Source organism: Malania oleifera, chromosome 11 (genome assembly GCF_029873635.1).
Source record: "Malania oleifera isolate guangnan ecotype guangnan chromosome 11, ASM2987363v1, whole genome shotgun sequence".
NCBI lineage: Eukaryota > Viridiplantae > Streptophyta > Magnoliopsida > Santalales > Ximeniaceae > Malania > Malania oleifera.
The window spans coordinates 17,903,412-17,924,320 of record NC_080427.1 but is presented as its reverse complement, the minus strand read 5'-3'; the positions used below and the strand labels follow the sequence as shown (position 1 = coordinate 17,924,320).

The window sequence follows — 20,909 nt, the reverse complement described above, 5'->3', positions numbered from 1 at the left end:
TGATAAAGCTCAAGTATTAACAATCCATCCCTAATAATATAGCCCAATAATTAAACCCAAGAAATCATATACCATATATAAACACGTAAAGAGAAAGAAATAAATTATGGAAACAATTCAAGTCATGAATCTAATAGGAAATATACACAAACTCTAGAGAAATCAATATGCCACAAGAGGGGAACCCTAAAAATAAATATGGAAATAAATTTAATTTTATCAAAGAGTGTTCAATAATATAGAAATACTAAAAATTGATATGTAATGATGTGGACAGAAATCAGTGTACAATAACAAGACCAATAGTAATAGGAAAATAACTCAAACCCTAAAACAATACTTAAACATAAAATTATCAACCTTCTAAAAACATGAAAACTACCAAAATCCTAAACAAACCTAGATATAAAATATGAAATGATTTAAATAATAATCAATAATAACCAAAATCGTGAACGAATTTAAATAACACAAATAAACTGCAAGAAAAATTAAACCGTATTAACATGATAAACCTAACCTTTAAAAACATAAATACTAACACATAAAACAAAATGTAAAATAATACTAAAACAATATAAATCGTTAAATAATACAACATCAATTAACAATACATGCTAAATAATACAAAATCACTTACCGGCAATAGCCTAGAATTCTCACCACTGAACTACAGCCACAATATAACAACAATAATGTGAATACACAATATTACATAATAATATAACAATAAAATATATATATATATATATATATATATATATATATATGAGGATATAACAAACACAAATATAATGCCCAAAAATATTACCTTTGGAGTAGGAGCCGTGTGCGTGTGCATGTGTAGGTGCTGTGTGCGTGAGCTTGTAGCAGGAGAGCAGGGGAGGTTGCCGGAGGTTGCAGAGAGTGACGGCGCTAGGAGGTTTCGCCGCTGGAACTCGCGGCTGGAGTCGCTGCTAATGGGATCCGGGGAACTGCAACGGATGGACGTGAGTCTGAGCTGAGAGATGCCGGAGACGATGGATGGGAGTAAATAGATCGCCGGAAACTGAGCACGAACAGACAGACAACGCCAGAGAGATGGGCTAATATGGGAGCGTCGGAGAAGACGAGCACGACGAGCACTGAGAACTGAGATGCTGAAACGAGGCGGAGTTTACGAAAACACTGAGATGAGAGATAAGTTAGAGAGAGACGGGAAAACTAAGAAAAACAGAAAAAGAGAGATGGAGAGGGTGAGTGATGATTCCGGCAGCCGTGAGGCGAAAAGAGCAACAGGGTCTTTGGGTGGTTGCTGGAGATGATGATTTGTGGAGTAAAGGTGGAGGCTTTGGGTGGTGTCTGCTGCTCTCGGTGGTTGAAAACGGAGGCTGTAGCTGGTGTGGCCGTGGAAGATGCTGTCGGATTGGAACTGGGATGCTGGAATGTGGTGAACCGTAGGCTCGCCGGAGTGATGGAAGAAGAGGATGCTGCTGGTGCGTGGACTGGAGCAGCTGGTGTTGGCTCGCCGGCAAGGGAGTCCCCGGGTGGAAGGAGAAGAAGAAGAAGTTGCGGCGGCTGTGTGCGCCCGCGGCTGTGTTCGCAACGCCCCCCTGCTGTGTGTGTGCAGCGCCCCCTCTTTTTATAAAATTTTCAACCCTAAAAAAAATCCTTCTTTTCTTTTCCTTTTTCATTTTTATTCTTTTCATACTTTTATGGTAACAATATATACAATAATAATGATAATAATAATGAAAATAAAATAAATAATAATAATAATAGTAAATATGATAATAGTAAAATGGTAATAAAATAATAATAAATGAAATTTTAAAATAAAATAACAAAGATAATAAAATAATAATAATAGTAATATAATAATAATAACAATAGCAAGATAATAAAGTGATAATAATAATATTTTAAAAATATTTAATAACAATAATAATAATAAAATCAAAATAATAATAATAAAAATAATAATAATAATAACATAATAAAATAAAGATAATAAAAACACTAATAATAATAATAATAATAATAATAATAATAATAATAGTAATAAAAATAATAATAATAGCAAAATAATAATAATATTAAAAATAATGATAATAATATTGGGCTTGGGTAAAAATAGGGTGTCTACAGCTGGCCCGTAGTAAAATCTGATAACCGTCGACAATTTTCTTTTCACTCTAGAAAACTGTAGCTCTCCCAACCAAAAACCTCTCTTTCCCAATTTCTTTTATTATTTTATTTTTCGGATCTCTACAAATTAATTATAAGAAAATCTTGCAAGAAAACTTTTTTTTTTTTGCTCTTGGAATTATATATATATATATATTAAAATTTTGTAAATTTTTAGAGATTTTTTTTTATGTTTTCGTTTTTTGGAAAATTTGTTGAGAATCTTTAAAAAAATGTTTATTTATATAAAAATAGCAAAAAAAAAAATTCAACAAAATCAATTTCAAAATGATAATAATAAGTGAAAAAAAATATATCAACCAGAAAAAAAAATTGTTTTTGCTGTTTTTCTAAATACTTTCAATTTTTCTGAGATTTTTTTTATCAACATTTGAAATGAAAAAAGAAATTAGTATTATAATATAATCCTAAAATTATACCAAATAAAAACAAGCTTTTTTTATTTTCACTGCGCGCACTCTCTCTCTCTCTCTCTCTCTCTCTCAAACATATTTTCTTCTCCCATTTTCCGTGATCACGGTGAATACAAATGGCAATTTGATGCCCTAGAGCTGCGCAGCAATGGCCTGTCATACAATCTCAGGTGAGCTTGCCCGGCGTACCCTTCCCTGACTCTCCGCATATCTTCTCTATGTTTGTTTGGAATTTCCACTGCGCGCACTCTCTCTCTCTCTCTCTCTGAAAATTTTCAATTGCGCAGCGCAGGGCTTTTCGATGTTCGGGGATTTGAATGGAGTTGGTGCCCAGTTGTATTTGCGAATTGCTTGTCCATGAATTTGACAACTCTTTGGCTTTTTTTTTTTTTCTTTGTTCTTCTTCTTTAAAACGCAAGTGGCAAACACGGTAAAGGAGCTGATGGGTCCTCTGGGATTAGAGATGAAAGATAGTAGTAGTTATTGTGGGAAGTGGCAGGCATTGACTGGGGGCTCAGGTTTTTGAAGTTGAATAACATGTCGGGGCCATGAAAATTGCTGCAGCAGATTTTCTGGCAGGTGAGCTTGTTTGCCTTATTACCATGTTTGCTTAGTAGGTTAATTAATTATTCACTATGATTATATGAGATGGTGAGAACAAAGGCTGCGCAGTATGGGCATGAATAAGCCCCCCAAATGGTTTAGTACTATGACTTTTCAATGAGATTAAACCTTAGTATTTGTGGGAATGGGTAGAGTGGGGAACCCGTTATCATGGTAGATTGAGACTTTGGACGCCATCTTAACCCAAAAAAAGAAGAAAAGAAAAAAAAAAAACATGAATATAGCAGAGTTGTTACTCGTTAAAATGATAGTAAAAATGTTTTAAAGGCACAAAATTAGAAGGGGACTTGGACCTTATAAAGATATTCTTGCTTTAAAGAAATTTGGGAACTTCTTGAATTTAATTTGTTTGGGATTTGGATTCAAAGAAGGCGTTATTTGGTTGTCCCTCTCAGTATAAATGTGGAAGCTATGTTATAAACAAAATCAGTTACTATTGTTTCCCTCTACTAGATAAGTAAGGTTAAATAATTATTTCTCTACCTTCTATTTTTAGATGATTCAAATGTTGCTTCAAAATGTGAATTTGTATTTCTTTTAAACCAATTTATCAGGTAGTTGCAATTTTTTTGTTTTTTTTGGTCTACCTTATGAGAGATTTGGATGCTCGAAGCAAGAATATTTGAGGAAGCATTTTTATTGGGAGAAGCACTACATAGCAAACCTGTAATATATTAAATTTTGATTAGTACTACTTATCGTGGGCTTTAAAATATATTTATCAATTATCTCTATAAATCTTTATGATGTTCATTTCTACATTTAATTGCAATATTGCATTAAACCACACTGTTGAGAATCTATCATGCTTTGTGTACAAGCTTCCATCTTTATTGAAGAATTTTGATTAAAGAATACACAATCTGCATTAAAAAAAAAAAAAGAAGCAAAGGAACAGTAATCTTTGACTTCTACGTTTACAACAAATGCAATAAGGCAGAAGAGACAAAGCATTGATCTCAATGAGCCATTGGGGAATTCATCTCCCTAGCCTCCAGTAAGTAGTCCTGACCTAAATTACAGGGAGAACGATGAGGAATTGAGCTGAGGTTGGTGATTAGAGTAGTACTTTATTATTTGTTAGTGAGTCTAGGAAAAAAAAGGCACAATTTTAAATGCAAAATAACTTGTGAAAGTTGGTGGATTAAATTAATTAGTAGAATTTATTCTAGAAATGTAAAACACTTTGTGCTACTTTTGTTGTGAGGCGATGTAGTTTAGAATCTTTGATGGGCTGGTGATGTCTTGACCTTCAATGTATTATGTGAACTGGGTTTTGTATGTTTCGTCCACAAGATGGGCTTGAGGTTTGGAGGAGTGTTATTTTTTCCCCATAAGATCAATATACGTACGGACAAGCTTATTGGTTTTAGTTGCAGCTTTTTGTTTATTATTTTAATAATTTTGTCTTATTTAGGCCTAATTTATGTGGGCTTTGTGACAATTGGTAGACATTATTATTATTGTTATTATTTTTTGTTTTGGGGGGGGGGGGGGTTGGTTGTGGCGGTGGTTAAAATTATATTTGATAGTTATTGGTTATATTTTCACTTTTATTATGTTTAAATTCTTCTATGTTTTTTGTTTCATCAATAAATTCTCACTCTTAGATTGATCATGTGTATTATAATATTATTTAAAAAAATAAAGCATAGTGCAAATACACTTTATCACAGGCGTATCTGTTTAAATATTTTCTGTAGATTAAGTTAAATGCCACCCATTATTGACATGAGAAGATTTTGGGGAAGTTAGGGTGACAGTTCAGTCACAAACATATGTAGACATAATATGTTGTTGTGTGATAAGTATTTTTAGTTCATGTATTTTGAAAGACGTGACTAGATATAGTGGAAATTATTTGATAGGAATATGTAGTTATAGTATTTTAAAATATTCAAGGGTGCTTTTGTTGATAAGTGATAAGTATGTCCAGTTCATGTATTTTGAAAGAGATGTCTAGATATAGTGGAAATTATTTGATAGGAATATGTAGTTACACTATTTTAAAATATTCAGGGGTGCTTTTGTTGATAAGTGTTTTAAATTATTTGATAAGTATGTCTAGTTCACATATCTACTCTTTCTTTATTTATTATACCAATTATGTCTAGGGTTATGGATCTCATACTCGTTTTTGGGAAGATAATTGGGTGGGTGACTTGGTGCTTTTCATTTCTTTTCTTAGACCGTATCATCTTTCCTTGGTGCATAATGGGTGTCTTATCTTCTTTTTTAATCTTTCATGGACAAAGTTTCTCTTGGGATTTCCATTTTTGTAGGTCTCTTAATGATAGGGAGGTGGAGGAGCTCTCTTCTTTGTTAATGTTGTTGAAGTGCTGTTGTCCATCCAAATGGGGAGATTTTTGGTTCTTAGTTTTGGATTCTCTGGGAATTATTTTTGTAAATTGTTTTTTGAGCATTTTTTTTTTTTCATTTGTGATAGCATGTCCTTTCCACTTCACTATATTTTTTGGTAGGTAAAAGTATGCGAAGTAGGAGATCACAGAAGGTGTTGGCCTAACAAGACTTAATCTCATTTTGATGATATTAAATCAAGGTTACTTAACATGTTTGTTTAAGTTTTTGTTTCAGAGCTGAAGTGTTTTTGTGAAATCAAGTAAGCATACTTAAAGAGCTTGAATGATATCTAGACTTAAAGCTATGAATCATAGAGGATATAAAGTTTCAAGTCATGTGGGACATGAAGTTCATTGAAGCAGTGCATAAAGCTCAGAAGAATCTTGGAAGCTTCACAACATGAAGACTTAGGAACTTAGATTTATCGTGTGAAAGTCTCATGTAAGTACTTCAAATTTCACTACTGATGATTGAAGCTCCTAGGATATATCATGGACTTAGATACCTAGTTTATACATGGAAAATATTTTCTTAAAGTCCAAATTTAGTTTTTCAAGGTATGAATTTAAGTTTGGAACCAAAACATTGAAAAACAAGTATTGCTGAAAGGTCAAGCGATTGAAGTGTTACTAACTTTGAAAATATGCAAACAGAATAGGCATACGTGATTGCCCTATTGGGACCAGTCGACTGACCCTATTTTGACTTTCAAAATGCGCTACTTTTAAAAGAGGTTAGGCGATTTACCCTTCGAGTCCAGTCAACTTATGCGTATGTTTAAACGATTAATAGCGCTGATCTTGTTTCCAAAACTTGCATGATTGGTTTCCAAATTGAAAGAAAATTTAAGGGAAACTTTTTGAAACCCTAGAACACTATTTAAACTTAATATTCTTGCACATTAGGGTAAGAAGAGGGAACGGCACGACACATATTCTTTCAAAACTTTCTAGTTATACTGCTGAATTATCTTTCTGAAAAGGTTGCTGTGTTATTGCTGAAAACTCACAAAATTCTGATTTGATCTTCTGAAACTCACATTCTTTAAATCAGATTTTTGGTGATATACTTTCAAGTTTCAACTTCTATATTGTTTTATTTGAAGTATTGTGATTCTAACATTTAATAATTAGCTCGATTGAGGAGTATTCTTTTGTACAAGCATTCTTGCTTTGTTTGCATTGTTTTTTACGATTTAGGCATTTTGAATCGTTGCCTAGCGAGAGGGTTGTTCTCGTTAGAGAAGTGAACGTGACCTTGAACGGAGAGAGGCTTTACTTTACCTGGTAATGAAGTTGGAAAGGAAATCATCAAAGCAGGTTGCTTGAGGCAAGGACGTAGACTGTGGCCGAACCTTGTAAAAATTACGGTGTTTAGCTTATTCTTCCCTTAACTCTTTAATTTTTGCAAGATACAAACTGCGTGCATGATTTTATAATCTTTGAAAACTTGCTGAAGATTTGAGAACTTGCTGGAAATTGATATCGCTGAATATTGGAGAATCTGTTGAATGATTGAAAACTGATTTTCGGTTGAAACAAGAACACTTAAAGTTTTCTAATTGTATGTTGAATTAAAAATTTAGAATAACAAAAGTCTTTGAATCTTTGAATAAATAAGCTGAGGTAAAAGGGTTGGTATTTAATCATACTATTGAAGTATATATAATGAGATAAACCAATTTCCACTACTGAAATCGTTTTTGTAAATTTCATTGATTCCAGCTGAAAATCAGAGTTTGGAATATTGCTTAACTGAATTCATTAATTCTTGATTTTATATTGTAAATTCAGATTTTATATTTATCTTCATATTCATATCTAGGACTCCCGATTGGTATAGTATGGTCGTTGCATAGATATATTATTTGTGTAAATCATTGAAGTTTAAAATAATCAAGGGTTAACGTAAATAGGAATTCCGCAAATAAATTTAAATAACCCAATTCACCCCCCCTTTTAGGAATGCATCCTAATTTTAGAAGGATTTATATCTAGATGTGCGTCTCTTACATTTTAATTATTCAAAATGCACCTCACATATTTTTGGCATTGTTTTTTTCTAGAAAGGTTTGGAATAGTTGTTTGGTTTGTTTAGAGGTAATTGGTTTGCTCAAAATAGGTGGAGGATTTGTTGGCTATTTCTTTTATAGGATTTGGTGGAAGCACGGATGGCTGTCATGGAGATGTGGAATTTTTGCAATGTTGTGGCCTTGTGGAGCACTTGGTTGGAATGGAATGCTTGTATGTGTTAGGATTGGAAGAGTTTATGGGTGGACTTGATATACATGAGTGAACACCAACTTGACCCAAAAGCTTAAGCCTATTGAGTCTTGGACCCAACCATGTATATAAGCACACATCATCCAGTCTAATTTTCCAATGTGAGACAAGCTCACAAGTGGAATTCTCAACAATCTCCCCCTCACTTATGAGTTCCAACCGCTCCTCCTTGAACGGAGACCATCTCCCTTATGAGAGTAAGTTCAATTCCCCAACAGTTGTTCAAGTGGGCCTTACCACTGGCGCCTTACATGCCTCGGATTGCATTCCACGTGCTTCCGAACCAATCCTACCTCCCACCTCTTGACTCTATTCGGATCCATCCCAGAGCCTAGATGATCCTTATTGGCCTCGGTCACACACTTGGTGCTTCAACTGTTAGTACGTCAGGAGAATTAACTTCACGTCTCAACTTTTACGATGTTGCTAACCCAGAGTTATGAACCGTTGGCTCTGATATCACTTGTTAGGACCGGAAGAGCCTATGGGTGGGCTTGATATACATGAGTGAATACCAACTTGACCCAAAAGCTTAAGCCTATTGGGTCTTGGGCCCAACCATGTATATAAGCACACATCATCCACTCTAATTTTCCAATGTGGGACAAGTTCACTAGTGAAATTCTCAACTAATATGTTTACAAGGAAGAAGGTGACATGTTTCTGGCTGTACGATAGTATTCATTATTTGGCTTCAATTTATTGAAGGGGTGAACTTCTCTGATTTTCAGCAAGATTGACAGTCAGTACTATTTTCATTTAGTTTTTTAATTTTTTGTACTGTCTTTCTCACAGGAGGTTTCTTATCCTCCTTCCTATACATTCCTTCTTCTGTAATGAAATGTCTTCTTTTTCTATGAAACTGTATATATAGCAGCCAAAAAGCACCTGGGTCTCTCTCATCTTTTCAACCTGTGTAGAAGCATGCTCTGACACCACCTGCATGTGATTGAATGTTTTTTTTCATTTATAATGTTGATCAGTATATGATTTTTCATTTCAATGGTCCATTGAACATAAACAAACAATCTGGACCAGTAGTTAGGTTGGAAACCATGGTCTCCGTAGCTTATACTATGGTAGTTTTGCTGTGTAATTTCTTACTGTGTATCTTGAGTTTTATGATGAGCGGCATAACAAATACACCTTTTCCTTGTTGATATTAGCAGGGCCATCACATGGAATATGATAACTATGGTCATGCATTTCTTCCTTGGCTTAATCATTTTGGTATTGAACCTCGACGAACATTTCTTGGTTCAGTTAGATGACTGGGTTTTTCTTTCTTTCTTCTTTCTTTCTTTCTTGGCTGGCTTCTCTTTTGTTCGTTTTTTTCCTCCTTTTATTTTTCCATTCCTTTTGAGTTCACAGTTGCTCAAAGATAAGAGACACTACCTCAACTCAGCCTGGAAGTCGAGAAAATTGTGTGTTCGCTGGATCCTTATCTTAAAAAAGCAGCTGCTGCAGTAGCTAAAATACTTAGGGAAAAAGGGCAAAGTTCTAATCTTGTTTTTGAGAACAAACCACTCAAATGGCACATAAGTCCCTCTATTCAGATGTTTATTGGTTTCTTAGCTTATTATATTGTTGGATGCTGTTATTCTATGTATCCTTTTTAATCTTGTTTTTAAGGGGGTTCATATGGGCATCATGGATAAATGTATACAGACTGATACTGGTGGGGAGTTCACAGTGGCAAAGAGGTATGATTGGTGTAAAATCCTCTTCCATTATATGAGATCAAACATAATGAACTAGAGTGATCAGATTTGGCTGTTTTGGAGGTTTGTATTTTGTATATTATTCTTGATGGACTAAAATATTTTCCAGTTCATTTTTTTCCCACCTTTTAACTATTGCTTGTATTTGTTTTTCATAGATTTTCTGGCAATATACAATCAATTTTCCCATAGATCTCATAAATGCTAGCTCACGCAATCAAGATGTTTAATTCTGCTTCAATTTACGACCTTTGCTAGTCTGTGATATGGTTCTTCATGTTCCACTAGATTGTTGCTTTTACAAACAGGCAATTGTGAATTGTAAATAAGGCAGATTTGTTGGAACTCTTGCAATTTGTAAATGAAATTTAATTTTGTTTTAGGTTTCTTGATATATGTCTAATGAGAAGCTAGATTGACACCCTTTTTTAAGTGGTCTTATTTTCCTTGAGTGCATTTAGCTCTATACTCTGCTATGGATCCTTAAGTAGTCTTAATCTGCTTTGGTTAGCCATTTCTTTGAACTTGTTAAGGCTTGATATACATTGTTGGCCAACAACCTAACAGCTTACGCTTTTAGGTATAGTGGTATTCTAACATGATATCAAAGTTGGTTACTAGGAGGTCCTGGGTTCTAGTATTGTTGCCTGTGTTTATTGTATATTTGTTAAGAACTACCTTACTTTCTTTAATGGGCGCTGTTTATCGTTTGTTTCTCTCTTCAAATGCTGTCAGGCTGCATGTGTAGGGGAGTGTTAAGGCTTGACGTACATTGTTGGCCCACAACCTAACAACTTAAGTTTTTAGGTAAAGTGGTATTCTCAGAGAATTAAACCGTGTTGCCTTCTTTATAGTTGTCATCCAGGCATAGAAATGATCATTAATGTAATAACTCTGTTCAAATTTGAATGGTGGTCAATCTACTTGCAGAATTTTGCTTCATTGAGATTTGAGAGGTAATATATAGTAAACGCCTTTGAAGTGGCCTCTAGCTTAGCTTTTTATTTTATGCAGTTTTGCTACAAATGCCGTGTCTTAAGTTTCTGTGTTTAAACACATGCAGCTATCAATTTTTTAATCCAATGGCTGGAAGGAGGGAATAAAAAGAAATGCTTTAAGAGGCACAGGAGATGGGCAGTTTTGACAGCTTGTGTTTCATATCTCTTCCTGTTCTATTGCAGAAGATGCTGTCTGGTCAATAATCATGAATATAGAGTGACTGAGTGAGCTTTGCTGAAATTAAATGTTGTGGTGGATGAGTTGCAAGGATGGAATTGGAAATGAAGACGTTTATTGAGTTTAAAGTAAAAGTGACACTAGGGAAACTGTCTAAAGGCCACTGTGTCATCTGCATTGAAAAACAATGATTGTACTACAAAGCAGCGAATTTCCCTAATAACAGTTTATTTATGATGCAAAATGTTTGGAAGTCGTTAACAACATTTACATATGATGAGTGTAACAAAATGAGGATGTCAAGCCAATTTGGTGGGAGCATGATGTCAAACCCGACAGTGAAAACGAATCCTTGGGACTATGAATCCATCTTTGCAATTTCACATGGCCTAAGGGATGGGGCAATATCCTTTGGAAGTCAAGACTCCAAATTGAATCCATCTTGTTACCCCAAGTACCCCTCCTATAGCATCTAGTTTTTACAACTCTTCACTTTTACTTTTTTGGAGTGTTATTCAGATGTAAAAATTAGAAATCAAGTTTTTTTTTTTTTTTTCTCCATTTAAAGTGAAATTATGATGATTGCTGAGTATATGTTTGGGTTTCGTTCTTCCGCTACCCATAGGCTTCATGTTACAGTTAGCACCGCAGTTGTTGTGCCCTGGCTTTCTGAAAGGTTCTTTGAAAGATTAGTGTTGGGATTTTCTACCCTTCAAAATTCAAGGATCTCTAATAAATCTAGCTTTGGAGGTAGGAAAATTGGAGATCCTTGGAAGTTGATGAGCCCATATTCAGTGTTGCTATGAATAAAAACTTGGCCTGTTTCTGAGGCCCCCACCACCAGGAAGTTCACATAAATTCAAATTAATCATGGATGAGTTTGTGTTAGCATTCCTGATAAGTGGAGACCTATCGTTGTTTGTTGTTTGGTTCATCTCTTTGCTGGTTTCTACCATGCATTTGTGGAGAGACTGCATGAGTTCAAGGGATTCATGTCACCCTTTAAAGTTCTTTCTTGCTTGAGATCAAGTTGGCCATGACACCAATAGAGACGGTCAACAAATAATAATGAACACAGCAATTCTTTTAAGAAGTATTGAACACTGATTTATTTTCAACAACATTTTTGCTTTTGTGCAATTATATAACATCGTATAATCTATATTGCATTGCATGGGTAAGTTAATATTCAGGGAACTGACCTGGACAATTTTTTCCCCAATTGTCTAAATACACAACACACATGTATCCTCAAATATTTTTCTGCACTTAAACCATACAACCTACATTCAGTTCACTGATGAAACCATCCTGCTTGCTACTCATGGCTTTGATTTTGTTTGGGGTCTCTAGCTCTAGTTTGGTACAAATGTTCCTACATAACCAAATCCCACAACAAAAAAGGCCCCAGCTTGCAGTAATAGATAGATGAAAAAATGGTCTTTTCCAAAGAGCATGTCACATATTCCACAGTGTAACAGAAACATTCCCATTATCAGCTCCAAAACATAAATCCTGTTTGTTCGATTACAAACCGAAATTACATGTTAGATAAATCCCAAGAAATTGTGTACTTTAAGATTTTGACCCATGTTTGGGAGCTTGTAGTCAAACTTTGAATTTGGATTTGTGTGGATTTGGATAAATTGCAATACAAAATTGTAATGCATTTTTATTTTTTTCAAATCCTCACAAATCCAAATCTGATGCCTCAATCCATGCTTCCAAACACAACCAATGCTTCCAAACACAACCAAAGAGAGCCGTGATTTATGTCATCTGTCAGATGAATGAAACCTCAACTGAAATTTTGAATGTGTTTTTCTGTTTTGAGTTTTTGTTTCGTTCTGTTTCATTTTTTTTGTAATTATGTCTGTGCATATGTGGTTTTTCCTTTTTTCTTTTTTAGTCTGGCAGGGGTGGGGTGGGGGCGGTGACGGCTTTGAGGTTTACCTTTCTCCAACTGTAGATCGTGGCTTCTTTGGTGCTTTGGTAATTTTGTTTTGCTTTATGGCACTCCCCAGCTTCTCAGTCACAACCCATTCATTGACACAGTTAGCTTCTAATAGTCCGATAATTGCTGCCTTAGCTCGATGGAGGGACATCACATTCTCAAACAGGATCCAAAAGACAACCAGATGCAGTGATCTGCACCAAACAAAAAAGCACTATAAGAAAACTGTAGAGGACCTGAAGCTGGACTGAAATAACAAAGGACTTTCATATTCATGTCTGCTCACTTGGTACCTTGGAGTGCAGATTGCATTTAAAATGGTGATAGTTGCTGGAATATAAATAGCTATGGGCTTTGGGAGATGGACTTCAGGAACCAAAATACTTGCGGGCATGATTACACAATAAAAGAAGAAGGTGACCCAGTGCGCAACAATCTTCCTCACAAAGAAGAACGCATATATGACATGAAATTTCTTCCAGATGGATACTTTCTGCAAAGTTTAATTAATTGAGGTACTGATTAATGTGTGTTCATAGAATTGTCAAGTTCAGTTCAAACATCTTAAAGTTGGATAGATACATCTTGGTTAAGAGTACGATGTTGTTTTGAGTATGCCAACCTCACAATGAATGATTTCCTTGGTCATTTTCCTGAAGAGATTGGCAGGGCCACATGACCAGCGGTGCTGCTGATACCGGTATGCCTTGAAAGTGCTTGGGAGTTCATTTTTTACCTGGAAAAAGAGTGAGGGTTTGTAGACTGACCATATACCTATTGAACTCTGAAACACCAGTGTGTATAACCTAAAGAATTCAGAAGGCTAATTATTTCGAATTCTTACTGCCAAGTCTCCAAGGAAGAGAAATTTCCAACCCTTGAGGCTAGCTCTGACTGCAAGGTCCATGTCTTCAACTGTGGTTCGATCTTTCCATCCGCCAGCATCATTTATTGCCTGAATCCGCCAAACACCCGCTGTTCCTGTGAATGGTAATTGCCAATAGTTATGACTATAGCTTTTTTTATTGAAGTTCATGACCCAGGGAGTACTAGTTATGTACCATTGAAACCAAAGAATGAGCATGTTGACGAGCCCACTTCTTGCTCTACGTTGAAATGGTAGTCGAGAGACATCTCTTGGAGCCTAGTCATCAGGCACTCATCTGCATTTACTACCAAATATATATGAAGTCGTTAATATTAACCTAGCCATGAAAAAAGTTGAGAGAGAGAGAGAGAGAGATGCATGAATCAGAGGTATCATGTAATATTTATCTTTATGCAGGTGGGTTTAACTTGTGTGAGAATGTGAATTTTATTTTTAGGAAATGCGAGTACAAATGGATATTTGCATAAACAGACTGGCGAGGGAGAGAAAATGTTACATGTTTTTCCTTCTTCCTCTTTGTTGGTAATTTATTTTACTTCTTTTTCTTCTTGTTCTCACTTTTCAGCTTGATAAAAAAAGGGGGGAGGGGACACTGAGTTTGTAAACTTCTAATTGCAACCTTAAATTTGGAATTGGATGGTCGTATAGTTTGTTTTCCTCTTTGGAAGCCTACTAGATTTGGATTATGCGATGTATAATAACCCATGTTTCATCTCCTATCTTTTCTTACTCCTAAAATTCGAACTCAGGATTCTCACTACGGAAGTTTAAACTAAAAATGGTTGGGATGCGTCCTAGGGCTTAGAGAACAAATGTTTTCACGTGTTATTTTATTTTATTTTATTTTTTCATAGTTTCAAATCTCAAGTTGCAATTCCATTTTTCAAATCCAACCTAACCATGTCATGTGTTTTTGGGCAAAGTTAAAAATTTGTATCTGAATATTCGGACAGTCTAGAAATATTTGAAAGTAATGCTTTTTTTCTTGCGCATAAAATTTGAAACCCACAATATTTAGATGCACTCATGTTGTTCCATACTTTACCATAGTATAAGGTGAAGTGTTATTGCAGTATCTTGTGATTGGTAGATTCTTATTAAATTATAGGAGTGGATTAAGATGGATTGGTAACTTAATTAATTAGTAGATACCAAATTTCCATCTGGCTTGGACCAGAGCCAACTCAGGGTTGTCGATGAGAAAAGGAATGGCCCTGCGGAGGAAATCCTGGTCAGGCTGGAAGTCAGCGTCGAAGATGGCCACGAACTCGCAGTCTCTCACGTACTCCCTCTGTAACCCTTCCCTCAGAGCCCCCGCCTTGTACCCGTTCCTGTTGTTCCTGTTCTCGTATTCCACCTTCACTCCTTTTCCCATCCACTTCATGCACTCCATCTCCACCATTTTCTGCCACACGCACACACACATATTATGGAGAGAGAGAGAGAGAGAGAGAGAGAGAGAGAGGCATACGTACATACCCTCAGATCTTCATTTGTGGAGTCGTCGAGAACCTGAACTATAAGACGATTAGACGGCCACCAAAGACTGCATGCAGCTCCAATGGAAAGCTTGTAAACCTAAGGAAGAAGATTATTAATTATAAGAGTTTGTGAATGTTGAAGCTACCATATATAATCATACATAGATAACATATCTAATAAAACAGTTTAAAATGTTTGTGTACTTCAGATAGGTCCACACTCACACATAGGGCCTACCTAAGCCCTACGTGCGCCGAATATGCTCCCAAAACACACAATTCGAGAGGTAAAGTACTTTCTCCGAAATAAGTTATTCCTATAACCAAACCTTCGTGTATATCCTAACTTTCTAATTTAATTATGTGCGTGAAATAGATTTACAGGGAGAGATTGAGACCTCCTTCTCATTGTACATGGGTATTTGAATCAAAACGGTGGGGTAGATTTGGTGCAGTACTTCTAGGTCTTCTTTTATGGTGCCTTGCTGCTGCTGCTGCTTTTTGTACTTGGTGGATTTCTTCTTCCCCAGCAGCTTGACACACATGATGACAATTGCCATGTAGACTCGCTCCGCAAACAGCATAATGGACATCCCCGCGCACACGCATATTGCCACCCTCAACACTGCTGGCACGATCACTGGAAGTACCCTTATGCGCTCCCACGCTCCTCTCAGATTATCCCCCACAACATCTTCCACTCTCACCTCCGGCTCTACTGGCACAGCCAAATTTCTCATCCTCATCAGTACTGTTGCCCACTTTCTACTTTAAATTTCTCAGCTCCATCATCTACGTGTGAAAAAAAGAAAATTAAGAAATGTGCAATATAAGCAAGTATATATTAAAAAAGAAAGAAAACACGCTAAGCCAATTCAAGACAACTTAGGAGGACATCAAGGAACCGCATCTCCTTGTATTAATGGATGCACCTGCAGACCCTAAAATTGCAGAGTCTGTTTTCATATATATATATATATATATGAGTATGTCGGGCACACACAAGGCCAGCGTATGAGTCACTCAGGCACATCAGCCTAGCTTGTGTTTCAAACCCTAATGTTATAATTTTCCATATAAGCATATGAAGACAAAGTGGATGGATAATAAGGATTAGGGGTTCGGTTGGAAATTAGGAAGTACCATCAAGAGCGAAGTGTAGTGTTGGTGTTTGTACGTGCGCAGTTAAGATACTAATTATATGAATAAATCTTTTACGCATAAATCTTATAGTTGGTTTCTATTTAGCTAGCAGTATGATTAGCATTAATAAGCCCAACTTTTTATTAATAATATTTTTATAAATTAACATAAAAAAGAACAAAACTCCTCATCGCGTAGAGAACACTTAAATATAAGGGTCTAAATAATGTGGTAATCCATGTTACAAATTTTTTTATGTAAAAATTAATTTTTATTAATGATGCATCCACACACACTACATACTATATTTCCATGCTCAAAAATAATTAAAATGATAAATATATGTTGTTAAATTTATCAATGAATATACTATAATCTATACTATTTTTATAAAGATCACAAAGTTTAATTATATGATTGAGTTTGACATCATGAGATCATAGCATATGTTAGACAAATGTACAAATAACACTCAATATTAATATACTCAAGCAGCTGGCATTTCTTCTTGTTTCTTTCATTAATTAATATAAATATATGATACATGCTTCTTTTAAAAGGCCTTTTAAGTGTTAAATTTGTGGAAAGAAAAAAAATTGAAATATCTATATAACCTAATAGACTCACTCTTACTATCAAAGATATATATATAATATACCAGATATCTTTTATATTTGGATCAATCTCTCAAGTAAACGGAAGGATATATAAGTTTTATATGGAGGGTCCATTTTTTCTCAGCACTAGCAAAAATACATATTTCGATATGTTATATTTTTTCTATGTGAATTTAATACGACATGGGAGAAACCTTTTTATTTAATATCTTAATTTATTATTATTATTATTATTTTATAAATTTTATTATATATGTAGATCTGTATGTACGTAATTCCTTATACACGACATAGACAAAGACAATTATAGCTATTAGGCAGGAGGCAGCCTAGGAGGAGCTAGCTAGTTGCAGTGGTAGTGTGGTAGCCGTCGACCATTCTGAGAAAAAAGACAAGTATTATATATGTCGTATGGGCAGAGGTATCATAAGAGTCTAAGATAGAAGACGCGAAGGGGGGAAACCACACCATGCCACTGCATATGTTTTTGGATGCATTTGAACGTGTAAACTTGTTTTGCGCGAGTCCAAGGGAGCAATGACGTCCGTTGCCAGTCACCAACTAAAGACAACCCCATGCAACCTCATCTATATATCTATATCATATATAATAAAGTTAACTCATTGACATGCCACACTGGATCTGTGGTTAGCAATATTGTTTGCGAGTTCTTTATGTACGTGCATGCCTTTTACTCGAACTATTGCTGCTGTTTCTTAATTTGGTATATTAAATGTTTTATGTTTAAAATATGGGTTTAATTATATTCAATATGATTTTTTGATTTAAAATAATAAAATAAATTGTGACTTAAAAGGAGAGTGTTAGTGTGTTCAAGTTGCAATTATAGCAAACTGTCATTCTATTGTGTTACGGGATACCTTACCATCACTTTATGCTTGTAAACTTAGTAAATGAGTGTAGAATGCCAAAACCTAATTGGAATTTAAAAAGTTAGGTTCTTTCCTTCTCTCTTATGTCTAAATATTTCCAGGGGAGAAAAAAGGTATTGAACATAGAGGATGTAAAGTTGATGGAGAGAAGTGGATAAAGGACATAACAACTTAGTGTTTTTTATTCCACTTGATGCAGATGAATTGAATATGTGACTATTTTATAAGTTTCACTGAGATCCTAGTACATGTATCCATCATATGCTATTAAATTTAATTTATTTAATAAATCCCCATAAATACATTCAATTCAAAAGACCTTTTAGATACTTGAACCAAATACAATGGATATATATATTAAGTTTAATTTATTTTCCAACACCTCCCTTAAACTTGATTTTTTTTTTCTTCACTTTGTAAACCCATTTGACTCCAATTGATTTACGTCCCTTCGACGAAGGGGTAAACTTCCATCTAGCATTCTTCTCAGATCCAGCAATTTCTTCATTTATTGAATTCTCCATTTCTCATTTTGTATCATCTTATCAAATTTCAGTAGTTTACAGTTTACGATCAATGAATAGATAGAAAAGAGTTAGATCTTCCATATTTTCTATTACCTTATGGATTTCTTGAGGACTTATCATCTGAGGTGGTTTTCTTTCGAATGATCGGGATGATGATGAAAATCCATTAGAAGGTAACATCGTTGATGGTGGTGGAGTAGTAGGCACTTCAATGAATTGATCTTCTTGTTCCTCATTTTCTTCAAATGACAGAAAGAAGTTATACTTCTCCTCTTGAGTGTTCTAATTTGATGCCCTTGCCTCATTGAACTCAACATCTCAATTTATGATAACTTTTCCATTGCTTGGATTGTAGGACTTGTATCCTTTTGAATTTGAGTCATACCCGATGAATATACACTTCTCACTTTTGTCATCCAACTTGGAGCACTTATGATTTGCTACATATGCATATGCTATGCTCCCAAACACACACAAATAAGAGATGTTTGGCTTCGTTCCACTCCTAGCTTCTTGTGGGGTTCAATTCCACACACTTCTAGTTGCACACTGTTCGACAAATATAATGCATCGTCAATTTCTTCAGACCAAAACTCTTCAGACATTTTCTTGCTTTTCAACATACTTCTTGCCATATTAAGAAGTATCTAATTTTTACATTTTGCAATGCCATCTTGTTGAGGAGATCCTAGAGCCATAAAAGGATGATGAATTCCCTTGCTTTCACAGTGTTGCTTGTGTAACGACCTGCTTAATTTCCACATTTTTTTCCTTAAATAACATAAATCAGTATAATAAATCCGGCAGATCATGATCAACCTGAACCCGTGGGTACCAGGGATAAACAAAACACATAACAGAAGCCTAAGCAATAGGAAACATAAAATCATATTACCATAAACACAAAATCATCCATCTCAACACCAGAGTTACTACATCCATTCTATTTAGATATATACATCCCAAAAAGAAAGAACTAGGGACATTTCCCACAAAAATCCAACCATTCCCACCAAAACTTACCCTTCAGAGAGGGCAGATCAACAGTACTATCTCAGCGGAACTTTATCCGCTCTCCCATCAGGGGCTCTTGAAAAGTTCATATAATTCGGGGTGAGACACCTCTCAATAAGGGAAATAAACTAATACTAGTGTGTGGCAACATGAGTATTTCTGTGTTCTATATAAAATCATACATAAACATATCAGTATAACTGTCAGTATCATATATGGGAAACATATATTCTCATATCATGGCAGAACATACAGGATTTTCATAAACATAATTCATCTCATATAATATAATACAAAAACAACTCTGGTAGGTTAGCAGGCTGTTGTCATGTATTACCCCCACATGACTGGGTTGTGTGACCTGAAGGCAAGACCTGACAATGGTTGGCCGACCATTGCCAAGTCAAAAGTACAGTCTGTAAGTCCGATGGGTCTGCTGGACCTGGTCCGTACACTAGGGGCGCTCACACTTCTTAAAACCACATTGAACATCCAACCTCACACTACTCCGTACAACAGCATTAATACAAATATCATGATAAATAATAAACACATAACATCGGTACCGTACAAGTGGTAGCCTAAACCAAACCAACTAGGTTCTAATAACATATAGCATATAATCAAATTGTAATACATGGATATTTCATACTATAATTTCCAAATCAATATCATCGCATCATTTTGTATATTTATACATATCATAAAAATCATCGGCCCGTACGTCGCTATTTCATATTTTACCATAGATCGGCCCGTACGCCGGCAAATCATACACATAGCTCGGCCCATACACCGCCAAATCATATCCATAGCACGGCTCGTACGCTTGCAAATCATATCCATAATACGGTCCATACGCCAGCAAATCACATACATAGCATAGCCCATGCGCCGGTAAATCATATCCATAATACGGCCCGTACGCCAGAAAATCACATACATAGCACGGCTCGTATGTTGGCAAATCGTATCCATATCATTATCATATTCCTAAAAAATAGTATTTCATTATAGATTCTACTCATGCCACATGAAATAGGTTTTTCGTATATTTAACATACCATCATTTTCAGCAGTATTTCCCAAATATGTAACATATATATATATATATATATATATATATATATATATATTCCTGAAATCAGATGCTGTAATAACATACATACGTTTTCATAAAATGACTAGCTTAGTTTATTCCCTTACCTGATTCCTAAAAAACCTCTAAAATAAGCAATCCCGCACCCATAGGGTTTCTCGGTCAACACCCTGAAAATGACATTCCTCATAACTAAACTTCAGTAGTTCTACGTGTACTACGCTTTCTACAACTATCAAGAAGTCAAATATTAGGTAGAAAACCTTACCCTGAATTTGGGATGGTTTCCAACTCAACCCCACTAACGATTCATTTCAGCAGATTTGAAGAGAACTCTCCCAAAAGTGTCGTGGTGGCTTCAGATCGTCAAACCGGAGAAAATCCGGCCCAAAAATTGAGAGAGAAGAGAGGGAAACTGAAGGAGGAGAGAAAGATAGAGAGGACTTCTGTGACAAAATTTAGCCAAGAAATGGCGTTTAGAACTATTTATACCGTGGCCTTCATCGACGAGTCACGTCACCTTGTCGA

The 20,909-nt window shown here is 35.3% G+C and overlaps 1 protein-coding gene and 1 long non-coding RNA gene across 25 annotated transcripts; one reads left to right on the top strand and one right to left on the bottom strand.

The window, feature by feature from the left end:
- Positions 1-2,612: 2,612 nt before the first annotated feature.
- On the top strand, positions 2,613-14,151 carry LOC131168563 (uncharacterized). 19 transcript variants are annotated; one of them, XR_009140344.1, is made up of 7 exons: positions 2,613-2,770; positions 2,888-3,179; positions 5,507-5,784; positions 5,879-6,026; positions 6,785-6,954; positions 9,037-9,097; positions 9,239-14,151. It is a non-coding gene; the product is annotated as an uncharacterized LOC131168563 (long non-coding RNA). The 19 variants fall into 19 exon arrangements; XR_009140340.1 differs by having other exon boundaries at positions 5,879-6,954; XR_009140341.1 differs by having other exon boundaries at positions 5,507-6,026; positions 6,806-6,954.
- LOC131168562 (glucomannan 4-beta-mannosyltransferase 1-like) lies at positions 11,872-16,041 on the bottom strand. Of its 6 annotated transcripts, none has more exons than XM_058128085.1 (10): positions 15,974-16,041; positions 15,487-15,880; positions 15,087-15,185; positions 14,760-15,012; positions 13,780-13,890; positions 13,563-13,699; positions 13,341-13,454; positions 13,012-13,211; positions 12,718-12,912; positions 11,872-12,279 (listed from the first exon to the last, which is right to left on the bottom strand). In XM_058128085.1, exons 2-10 carry the CDS (start codon positions 15,832-15,834, stop codon positions 12,120-12,122), a joined length of 1,617 nt encoding a protein of 538 aa, XP_057984068.1. In that variant the 5' UTR covers positions 15,835-15,880; positions 15,974-16,041; the 3' UTR covers positions 11,872-12,119. The 6 variants fall into 6 exon arrangements, with proteins under 6 accessions (XP_057984068.1, XP_057984073.1, XP_057984071.1 ...); XM_058128090.1 differs by having other exon boundaries at positions 13,780-13,881; positions 15,974-16,039; XM_058128088.1 differs by having other exon boundaries at positions 15,984-16,039.
- Positions 16,042-20,909: the final 4,868 nt, after the last annotated feature.